At 40.3% G+C, this 12,503-nt stretch overlaps 1 protein-coding gene across 3 annotated transcripts in view; it reads right to left on the bottom strand.

The window, feature by feature from the left end:
• ppp1r16b (protein phosphatase 1, regulatory subunit 16B) overlaps positions 1-12,503 on the bottom strand; it is an 83,762-nt gene that overhangs the window by 14,419 nt on the left and 56,840 nt on the right. For all 3 annotated transcript variants that reach the window (XM_031301760.2, XM_036002117.1, XM_031301761.2), the window contains exons 4-5: positions 2,203-2,348; positions 651-754 (exon numbers count right to left, since the gene is read on the bottom strand). In XM_031301760.2, coding sequence (XP_031157620.1) covers positions 651-754; positions 2,203-2,348 — 250 coding nt within the window. The remainder of the gene's footprint in view (positions 1-650; positions 755-2,202; positions 2,349-12,503) is intronic.

A 12,503-nucleotide genomic window follows, 5' to 3' on the forward strand; every position in this document is an offset into this window, starting at 1 on the left:
TGTGTGTATGGGGCTATAGTAAGGGCAATACTCTTAACATTTTAAGAGTTTCGAGGATGTTGGAAGTGTAAGGACTGGATTAAACAGTGCGTTTATCTGCTCTAAAGGTAAGCTGCAGTTGTAGCAAGCCCAGCTAATTAGCTACAGTAGTAATCGAGCATTACTTTCAAAGCCAACAGTATTTATCCATTATTATACAGTATTAGTATGTAGGGTTACCAGTTAGGTTTAATAAAAAGCCCAGTTTAAATCCAGTGTGTAGAAGCCGGTCCTGGATGCTATCACAGTTTACCGTTAGCAGCTCTGGTCTGCACTTATTGGATTTTGGGGACGTTTACACTCCAGCATCCCCACAGCATCAACATTATCCTCATATAAAAAGCCTTTTCTCTTGAAATAACATAGTAGTCTAATCTTACATTAGTTTAATCATAAAAATAATTCAAGGACTAACTCGGGGGGGGGGGGAGAAGCTACAATTCCTTATTTATTCAATCGATTCAGTCTGCAGACATTGTGAGACTGATTCCCAAAGTTGTTTAAGAAAGCACAAAAACTGTGCTTATTAACTAAGAGCTACAGCCTAAAGAGTTTGTCCACGAACCCCGATGTCTGTGGTCGTGCCATCTCCTCAAACATTTATACTCTACCTCTGTTGGCCATAGCCGTCTCGATGATGTCTAGCGTTGGGTCGTCTTCACACAGATCGTATGGCATGTTCCCATCGGAGTTGACCGCCAGCAAATCTGCACCGCTGTGGTAGACAAAGATAAATGATTAACAACTTTGGAATATTAATTTTGTAGGCTAATACATATTCTAAATGTAAAATATCCATGGCTAACATGAGGACTATATGAGGAAAAGGTGTTTTATGTATTACATTTTAGGGCATCATCTGTAATCCAAATGTGGAGAATTGCTAAATATCATTTTGTGTTGTTTTCAGATAATTGGTTTGTTTACATCCTTAATGCTTTTAATCAACATAAAACAGGCCTGTATTCCATATTCTGTCTTATACATTGACTTTTTACAACATACTATACTATGACTTTTTAAAGGCTTTTCTGGAACATAAAGTCTTTGGTGTCAGGGTGGCTCAGTGGTTAGCACTGCTCCAATGAGCAACCAGCAAGTAGTCACTGCAGACTCTGACCGGGGTTTCATGACGTTTTTTTCAACATACAATATGATGACTTTTTATGACTTTTTTCGATATACTATACTGTGACTTTTTTATTTTTTATAACGCAAGACACAAACATAAAGTGCATACAGGAATACAATGCGTTTTCTTTTTTATGAACTTAAATGAAAAATGTTATATATATATATATATATATATATATATATATATATATATATATATATATATATATATATATATATATATATATATATATACACACACACACACACATATATACATACATATATATATATATATATATATACACACATATACATGTTATTGGAGTGTATGTGCCGTGGAATGTATGTTTTAACTGGCTACACACACACACACACACGGCCTAGGATTGTGTGAGTCAGCGAGACGGAGAGCTTTTGCTTTAGGATTGTTGTTGTTTCTTCAGTTTTTTGGAGCTGGCTCAGCGCTGTGAAAACGTCAACTTACTGTCAGCTGTTCTCAGAGGACGCAGGTGAGGGAAACTCAAAATGAAACTGCCAATACACTCATTCTCAGTCATTAAGTTGTTTCCTGTAAATCGGTAGTTTAATGTAAAGGAAATAATAAAAATAAAATTTAAGCATTTTTTCAACATACTATACTATGACAATTTTGGAAATACTGTACTGACTTTTTATTATCACTTTTCCGACATATTATGACTGTCACTTTTTGACATGTTATACTATGCCTTTTTTTCAACATTCTATACTATGACTTTTTTCAACATACTATATTTTGACTTTTTTGTGCGTGCGTGTGCATGCATGCGTGTACAGGTAAGCGGTGCCCTCATTCTGTCTGATGACAGCCATTGATAATACAAGTCCAGCTGGTCAATAGGAACTTATTCCTACACATCAGCACCTGATTGTGACTGAGTGGGTTAATTGACTTTTCTCAACACAAACCCAGATGTAGTTACTAGACTTAAGCATGGGTGCTCTTTATTTCACCTCCACTAGAAAGTGCTGCAGGAAACCCTGGTGTAGTGTCTCTGCATGTCTTACTGTGAAATGAGTATCCTGACCAGTCCTGCGTGGCCACAGGTAGCAGCGGCGTGCAGAGGCGTCCACAGCTCGTTGTCCTGAGCGTTGACGCTGGCTCCTCGGTCCAGCAGGATCTTCACCATCTCCTCATAGTTATCTATACAACACTGTAGTCAAAGAGAGGGGGAGGGAGATGGGGAAAAGAAGACGTGTTTAATTGTTGATACGGTATTACTTGCTAGTACCCTAGATTGAGTTAGATGAGGGAAGAAATGTAACATGGTGGGGAAAAAGGGAGTAAAAAAGAAATCGATAAAGAGGAGAGAAATGATATTCAGTGCACAGGAGGCAAGAAGGCAGAACAGAAAGTTAAATGAAATGCTGGCTGAAAAGAAGCTCTACAGTTCTGATATAGCATATAATTCAAACAGTAAGTACTCAGCAGTGCTGCATTGATGCTTCAGCACCTTAATCATCGCAGAAAAGGAACAAAAAGAGACTAATTTGTCACCAGAGCACAGACGAACAAGAAGTCTATTAATGTACCAAGTCATACGGCATCTCTACAAAAGTCATTTAATTGCATATTGCAGAGTGAAAAAACTGAAAACACATTAGGCCAATTTGGACACAGTCATTGTGACATCTCACCCATTGTGTGGGTTGTTCCCTGGATCTGTGACAAAGCTGGAAATGCACCCATAACTCAGAGAGACAGAAAGGGACAGAACGTATTTTCCTTGTTAACTTGGGTGGGGAGGAAGGAGAATTTTTCCATGTAAACCATCCTCCATTATACGTAGCTGCTGTCAGTAACAGCAGTTTTCTCCATCAGAGCTAATTGGTGTGTGTGTGTGTGTGTGTGTGTGTGTGTGTGTGTGTGTGTGTGTGTGTGTGTGTGTGTGTGTGTGTGTGTGGCAGTGCAACGCTGCTGAAGAAAGACAAAGACAACACAACACAGAGGAAGACAGTGTAAGGAGTAGACATGAAGTCAAATAATGGGATTACTTTATCACAGCAGGAGATTCAGGTATAATCAGAAAACTGAAAGATTCAGAGCAAGTGTTGTTTCCAAAGTCTGAGCGGGGCATCTCAACAAGAGCCAGTGTTATTATTTGTGCTGGTAAAGTTGTGGGTTTGAATCTGATCTATCAAATCTTATGTTGGAACCCCGAGAAGAAGAAAAGTCATACAAATCATTTTCTGTTCCCAGGCACAGCTGCATGTTTGTATTTTTTTTTTTTAAACCAAAGAGCACTTTCTCTTTTGTGAGAAGCCATGAAATGAAAACGAGACATCTGTCATGATGAAATGTTAAATTTGCAGAGTGCTATTAATCCCTAATTCTACGCACTGAAAGATTTAAACAAAGACAGAAAAACAGGGGGGAGAGAGAACTGTTGGTAATAAACAGAAACAAAATGGAGATAGCAAAAAGAAAAGAACCAAATAAATCCATCCATTGTGTGAACCACTTATCCTGCTAAGGGTTCTGGGAAGCAGCAGCCTATCCCAGCACGCATTGTGAATAGGCGAGGTACACCCTGGACACAGGGATAACACACTATTAAGTTACCTCTGTCATCTCACAGCATTTAACATCAACAAGACTCTGCCTAGAGTTTAGATTCTCGGCCCAAGCCCGAGTCCGACCCGAGCCCGACATGACCTCGGGTCGGGCTCGGGCTCGGGCCGTTATTTCCGTCACTATCCTCGGGCCGGGCCAGACCCTTCATCAAGCATTTTTTTTATTTTTTTTATCCATTACCTATTTAGCCTAATTGGGTGGGGAGAAAGCTATGCCATAATCAGAACTATTATAAATATGTATATATAAGCTATATAAAAGTAACAAATGTGTACAAAATTTAGGCTGCAGTTACAAAATGCAGCACTTCATGCGCGGAGTCTCCTCCTCTCGCACGCATCACACCGGGTCTGTGTGCTGTATTGTGTATCTTAAGTGCAACATGGAGCTTGAAGATGTAAAGAAAAAAAGAAAAACAGGAGAATTACCTTTGAGCAAGTGTGGAGGAAAGTTGGAGGTATGGAAGCAGTTTAAACAAGTTGTGGGCAGTGACAACAATATGTTGTTCATCATTGTTTTTTTTTTTTTTTTTACGTTTCTTCATTCAGATCCATTTGCGATCCGTTCCATTCTAAACAAACAGCGCAGTTTACAGGCTTCGTCCTTGTTGTATTATTCTAAACAGATTTCTGCAGTTCAAACAACTCTGAATTGTAGTTTTGAACGTCAGTTATAACGGCCCACGTATTAAAAAAATGTCGGGTTTAAATCGGGCTCGGGCTCATAATTACAGTTAATGTGTCGGGCCGAGCCGGGCTCGGACGCAACGTGCTCGGGCTCGGGTATGTTCGGGCTTGATTTTTTGGGCCGATCTAAGCTCTAACTCTGCCACAGCTACAACTGACTTAGAAAGGAAGTCCCAAAAGGTTTAGGTCACAGGAAAACTTTGAGTAATAAACAACAAAATGTCACATACAAATAAATACTTATTCTTATTTTATTTTGACTTAATATTGATTTATATTGCTGAAATGGGAGCCAGGGAAGGTCATTTCTAAAGCAGAGAGGACAGGCTGGAAGTTAGATACCAACAACATCAGCATCTGGCCAAGTACCAGCCAAACTCTATATTACTATTAATGCCTGCAACTCAGTAGCTGAGTAGCTGAGTTACAGACATTAATAGTAATATGTCAAGGCCTTAACCAGAAATGTCTGATATGAATTAAAAAAATAAAGTGACCTGTAAGAATTAAGGGATAACATGAGTCACTGATTCACAAAAATGAAATTAACAAGAAGAGGGGTTGAAAATTGTATTTGCAATGAAAATTAATAAAAACATTGTTAAAAACAACAACTTATAGAGCAGGATTCAAGGAGCTCCTGTCCTGTAGGTTTCTCTTGTAGTTGTACTGCTGAGCCAAAGTTTAGCTGTTTTCAGACATGAAATAAGTAACCTTAACATTCATTGGACAGCATTAGACTCAGACTTGTGCAGTGTTGAAAGTGTTACAGAAAAGTTACTTGGTGCAACTTGATAATACTGTCGTCATGACAAAACGGTTTCATGCTTCTAGCATTGAGCGCAGTCGGCGCAGTGTGGACGGCGATATGACGTAAACGCACACCTCTAAGATTGTGTAACAATGCGGACGTGGTCGCATAGACCGTGTTGCAATGATTGGCTACAGGAGAGAAGAAGTCCATTCTTTGAGCTGCTCTGACCGCACTCAGTATGAAAGACCAGACGGTTCGCTGCGACCATGACCACGGCAGCGCCCCGACCACGCTGAACGCAAGAAGCATGAAACAGCTTTAAGGTGACACGAGTGCTTATCCAGACTTGGCACCAACATGTCAAACTTGTATTAGGCATTCAATGCTTGAAAGGAGCTTCTGACTGTTTTCATTCCTGCTAGGTAGCCTGGCCGCATTCACTTTGAAGACCCAATTAATTTAGAGATGCTGTTACACATCTGATAAACTTATTTCCCCTAAAAATAACTTTTCACCTTTTACACTCCGTCTTTAAATATTCCACCACACTGCACAATGCTCACCAAAGAAGTTGAGGTGTGCAAAGCCGACTGTTTTTCCTTTTTCATGGGTTTACATAGAGCGATGAGCGGCAATCTCGAGAGGTTTCTAGTGTCTGAGATTAGGAGCGAGAGCAAGTCACAGTAAAAAAGAGAGGAGGTACAAACATGAATATAAAGCAACAGGGTGGAAATGCTATGAAAGAGAAGGGGAGATTAGAAAACAGCCTAAATTCACTTTGGAAAATGCAACAGCAGACTCTCTTCTTAAGCATCCTATTGGCATCATTTAGACAATGGGCTAAAGGCACCAGTAACAGACCAATTTATCAAAAATTAATGGGTCGAAAAATGACTAACCATATTTTCAAGACAACAGAACATTACACAGCAATTAACTTTACTAGCAAATAGTAAATGTTGCTTTCCGGACAATAAATATCCTTGTAGTAGAGTATCGAGTGTGATGTAATCCAGCCAACAAGAATTGAGCACAGAAGCTGTTGTTTCGTGACGAGGCGACCAGATGTGACCCTGAGTTGATTTAATGGTTGAGAGCGCCACGTTTAGTACCACATACTTCCCTGTCAGCCTTAAAACAAAACCTCAATCTGTCTTCTCAGTCACCTGTACTCCTTTCTCTGTCTCTGCCTGCCTACCGTCTAAAAAATATATTTATCTGAATTCTTAAACAACAATAAAAAAAGACCACATAAGGAGAAAATGAGTTGTGTGCATTCTCTGGAGTTTTGTAGCTTAAACTGCCAAGGCTACTCAGAAAAGGACAGCTCTGACAGGAGTGTGGGGGGAAGTACACATAAATTAAATACAACACAAGAGAGGAAATGAAATTACTTCACAGATGCAGAGGACAGATAGCAGGAAAGCAGATAAGGTGAAATAGATGCACAGAAAACACAAAGGCTGACTGATTGGAAACACTACTGGCTGACAAACATCCTGTGAGTAACGCTTCAGTCACGGTGAAAAGTATGTAGTAAGATTACCGCTTTTTCACAGTCCAAAAGGTTAACATGAGAATTATCTCTGTATTTTCTCCTGAGACAGATTCATTTTTTAACTCTAACTGACCACTAAAAGCCAATCCATATTTAGCTACAGAGACACTGTTTACATGATGTTTCCTGAAGAAGCGGAAAGTCTGAGCTGCAGATCATTTTAGTGTGTAGAAGTAGAAAACAGCAGAAATGCACCTGGCAATATGTGGCCTGGTTACACACTCATATATTTGTTTTACCACAATTCTAATAATTCTAGTGTTGTTCTCATTGACAGGTGCTTCCCTACCAACCCAATCAGACCTTTGCAGGCAGGATTAGGAATGTGGACGTTATATTTCTATAATTGACATTAAAATGTAAACTTTTTAAAGAACAAATAACACAATCTTGCTGTTAGAAAAAAGCAGTAAAATTCACCCTCACTCCTCTGGGTTTTCTGCTGCTACAGCCTTACTTGGTCAGGTATCACCAGTTCCTTTCGGTGGCTAATATTAGGGAACTTAGATACTAATTGGCATTACTGTATATGAGAAGGACAAAGAGCTACAGGATACTAAAAGCAATCAGGTAGCATGAAAAGAAAAAGAAGACAGACATGAAGCAGTACAGTATGAACATCCTGGTCCCAGTCACAGAGCACAGGATGAGGTCACTTTGAGGGTTCTCGTTTTTCTGAATCTTTTCTATAGCAATCTGCAGAATGGTGTGAAAGGTTCCTGTCCAAACCTGTGAGAGACACAGCTTTAAATTTAGTTGAACCTAGGCGAGAGACAGAATGAGCATAAACTGTTTACGAGACAGTTCATGCTCATTCTGTCTCTCTCTCTCTCTCTCTCTTCTGAGCTCCCAAAAGCAGAAGTGGTACTGGTTTATTTGTGTCAACTACTTCCGGTGTCAGTGACGTTAAAGGGGCAGCAAAGACATCAGATTCAAGGCAAAAGACAGAAGAGCACTATGTGTGTGCGCAAGCATTATGAAGGCATTTTCTTCCTCTTTTTACACAGAGATGGTAATTCAGAGAGCAAGTTATGAGTCTGGTAATTGGCAAGCTTGAGGATATAATTCAGGGGGAATGAACACCCTCATAAGACATACAAGCTTGTCAAAGACATCTGATACACTGATGGATTACCTTGCATTTAAAGCTCCAGCCTGCAGCAGTGGCATGACAGATGTCTTCAAAAAAAAAAGAAGAGATATCATCCTACACACCAGCCAACAACTAGGCTAATCTCCTAACCTCCTTCTGAATAAACCCATACTTCAGCCCACCTGCTAGCTGACTAAACTAATCTCTTAGCTTTTTACTCTAGGAACTAGTCACTCCACCAAAGCCTAGCCAACCCCTGTAGATCCCACCAGCCTCCACTCTTCTTGTTTTGGCAACAAGACAATGAGGCAAGTAAGGAAATAATGTGCCTTTCATGAAAACTATTCACACAAGGATCAGAGTGTGGCTTGGATAAAGGCTCAGATTATGTGGCTGGAAAACAACAGCAACAGTCTTGCTGGGATCCGTCAGTGGGCGGAGAGGAGTGTGGTCTGTGTTGAGGAGCAAAATGTCGAGGAAATAAGGCTGAGACTGTGACTGACATTCTGGGCTAGCACCATGAGGGCCATGGTTGACAGAGCTGGCAATGAAACTGAAATAGTGAGCGGCTAAGTGAGCAAGACCAGGACCAGGTGGCTGAGACTGCAGGACGCAAGGATAAAAAGGCTTAAAATGTTGTGTGCAGAAACTTCCAATGTTGAGAATTAGACCTAAAAGGCTAAATGAAAAATAATTGAAAACACAATAACAAAAAGTACAGGAGACTAGAGTGACAGTTTTTGAATTTGGGGGGCTGAGTGTAAGAACATGGTACTGAAAGGCTAGCAGGTCTGAGTTAAAGTTCCTCAAAGGCTGCAGTAATGAAGAGCTGAATGACTAATGAACAGTCTGGGACCACACAGGGTTGCGGTCTTCTCATCTCAAATCCTGCAGATGATCATTAAAGCACAAGTTAAAAGCTCGTCTCCGTCATCTCTATACCCGTCTCTGTCATCACTGCATAAATATTTGAGGGGTAGAATCACTGAAGTAAGATGTTTTTAAATGTGACTCCAGCCGTCTGTTGATGTTCTGTATCATCGTGTCCACTCAGCCACACCGAGGTTCTGAAGCAAAACAACAACGCAGAGCCAGATAACCAGTGACCGGTAACCGATGACTCAACCAAAGATATGACAACATGAGGTGGGTGTGTTTAGCAACGATAACATCTCCCTCCACAAGCATGCTTGTGTATGTGCGTGCATGTGTGTTCTGTCACAATCAGTTCCCCTGAAAGCCATCTATTGATTAATGTCTCATATCAGTGAGGTGAGACCAACCTTAGGTAGGTATGACATCTCATTTAGAGAAACATCACAACCACTTCCCTTTATTTATCTCACCCTCTGCCACATTGTGTGTGTGTGTGTGTGTGTGTGTGTGTGTGTGTGTGTGCGTGTGTGTGTGTGTACCAGATAATCTGCTATTTGGATGGGTCAGCCTACACACTGTCTTCAAGATGAGACCTTTTAACTCCTACTACAATATGAAAAATACCACCATTCACACAGGCACACACATCGGGAATTCACACAAACACACACACAATTCCCGATGTGTGTGCCTGTGTGAATGGTGGTATTTTTCATATTGTAGTAGGAGTTAAAAGGTCTCATCTTGAAGACAGTGTGCAGGCTGACCCATCCAAATAGCAGATTATCTGGCACACACACACACACACACACACACACACACACACACACACACACACACACACACACACACACACACACACACACACACACACACACACACACACACACACACACACACACACACACAGAAAGCCAAAAGGTCAATCTGATCTCTCAGCAGCCAACAGCCCACAGCTTTTAAAACACCAGCCACACCGGTGGTGACTGATGGACTTCAATTTTCTCTTCCCCTTGTTCATTTTGCTGCCTCCCAGCAGGTGCCAGAGTACTAGGCTTTAAACAGCCGAGAGGGAAAGAGAGACGGCTGTGTTAGCTGAGGCAGAGCGAAAGGAGGGGACATAAACAGTCAGAGGTGTATAGCACAACTTTGAAGAGAGAGAAATGAGAGGGGCCAGGAAGGGTGAAAAGCAGAGGAGAAACTGAGGTAATAAATGAGCATCAAATCCTTCTGAAATGCTTTATGGTGCCATCCTTCCATGCCCTCTCCTTCTCTGCCCATAAAGACGTTGTCCACACCTCAATGTGGGTTTATTTTACAAAAATAAGATTCTGAGTTTACCAGCGATTGACATTTCAGTGTACGAGGCACAAACAAAATGGTTTCATGCTTGTTTGTGTATACAGGTTGGGCTTTTTACCTCAGTGTCTCCATCCTGTAGCAGGTGAACCAGCACGGTTAGCAATTGCAGCGGCTTTGTGGAAATCCTTCTGTTTGAGTAATCCATCCTTTCTGGCCAGTTTGTTCAGAAGAATATGTTCTTAAGTTCAACTCAAAGATCTGATTAGTGCAGGGTGATTTGATGCATTTGCTCGTCAGACATGTTTTGAAAAAGATCTTTTTTTATCCAGAATTCATTGCAATAAGATTAAGTATGTAAATCAAGATCTAGACAGCTTTGTGCAGCGGATGTATTTAGACGTCCATTTGAAGTCTGACTATTAGTTCGAGCTAAGACCAGGCCTTTGTGAAACTGCTCCCAGGATTTGATTTGATGGTTGTACTTGGTGACTTTGTTATTTTATGCTACCTGGAGTCTAATAAATGTTTGTACACGTTTGAACTGTGGTGACAGGAACTGGCTATAAGTCAGAGGAATGAAGGAAAACTTTTCAAATCAAAAGATTGAAAGGCTGATTTGTGATTAGATGAGTCATCTAATGGTCCATTATTTACACAGACTGAGCAGTTTTGAGTGAGAAGTGATTCGGTGCATTGATTTGGATGAGGTGGAAGCTTTAATTAACACGCCAGTAATGGCTCTAATTAGCAAGTGGAAATGGGCCAGATCCCCTATCAATTTCCTGCATCAAAATGGACTAATTTCCCCAATACTGAACTCATTTCCTCACCATTAAAAATTATTTCTTCATTGTCAGAAAACTTCAACACTCTATTCTGCACATGGCTCTTATACATCATACTGCTACACATTAATAACACCAGGAAATTATTTAATTATATTTGAAACAGAGACTGAGATCGTAATGGTAAAGTTGGACTTGATTAATAAAAGTTTGAGTCATAATGTTTTATGTGGAATGTTTGACAACAACAGAACAAACTCAAGAATACATCACACAGCATGAAAGGGCAGGTTGAATACATTTTACAAAATTATATTTTGTTTAGTCTTCAGTATTTTATATCAAATGTAATGTTGAAATCGAGCAGTGTCTTGAAGAATAAAAGTGTATTTTACCCATTGTGCATCAAAATGATATAGAAATTAAGTTCCATTTTATTTCTATATCAGACTATATCAGACTTTTATTTCCTTTTGCCCAACGGGAAGCCAGCATACGCTCCAGTCACTTTGTGACTCTCAACAAGTGGCTGTGGTATATTGATACGTCTATATTGTAAGTAGGGTTGGGTACCGAAACCCGCCAACGGTAGTATTCGGACCGGATTAGAACGCTTCCGACTGAAATATTTTCCCTCTGTCACTCCAGACAGCGGCAGACTCTTTTTTCTTTCTCCCTTTTCCGCCGAGTGGCGCACGTGCCCACTCGTGCTATTCTCCGACATGCAATCACTGCTGATAGACGGCTTTTTGTACACGCTCCGAAACGGATGTAAAAATATCACACTTTCTCTGTAGTCTACAGTTAGCTAGCTATCGTAAATGTAGGCTACTTTTAAAATGCCATATTTTCCCTCTGGGCTCACCAAAACAGACGTAAAAGCATATTAACCATTCACTGCACGTGATCACTAGTAAACATATTACACTTGCTCTGCTAGTCACACCAGTCACAGTCTTGTGACTCTCAACAAGTGGCTGTGGTATATTGATATGTCTCTATTGTAAGTACATGAAACCCTGATTTAATAAGTATTGTATAAGTTGGGTACTAGAAGGTATCCCAAGATGTGTTTTTCAGTCATATTTTCAGTCAATTTGTGTTGGCATAAGGACAGAAGAATGATCTAACCCATAAACTTGTGATAAATAGACAGCTACCTACCATTAAACTAACAATCTATCTAAATACTTTACATAATTTTGTCATTTTTAATTTGAGATAAGATGCCATCAGTGCCACAGTTTCAGAGAAATCAAACAGAGAAAATTTAATAACTTTTAAGACCTTTTTTAGTCCTCTAAAAAAGGAAAATTTCAGACTTTACCACGACAAAAAAAAAACAGGAAAAAGTTCAGCGCGACACGACAGAATGGTGTGGCCAAGCGTAGCGCGGCACAGCTCACCAGAGCCACGCTCAAGACAGGTCACAGGGACACGACAACTTTTATACCAAGTGCTGATTCGCCTTATAACCTTGACATGGTTGACTGTGTATGTATAAACTATCCGCCTTTAAGGTACTTCAGGTAATTTCTAAATTCTGGCCCCTCATATCAGTTTGAAAAAGACATGGAGGACAGCCCCAGGACATTACAAAAGCCCACAAATACACAAAAGTTAAAGTACTCATCATCCTTTCTCTAAATTATGGGTAAATGTGGCTGCCAAATAGCCTTG

Source organism: Sander lucioperca, chromosome 6, assembly GCF_008315115.2.
Source record: "Sander lucioperca isolate FBNREF2018 chromosome 6, SLUC_FBN_1.2, whole genome shotgun sequence".
NCBI lineage: Eukaryota > Metazoa > Chordata > Actinopteri > Perciformes > Percidae > Sander > Sander lucioperca.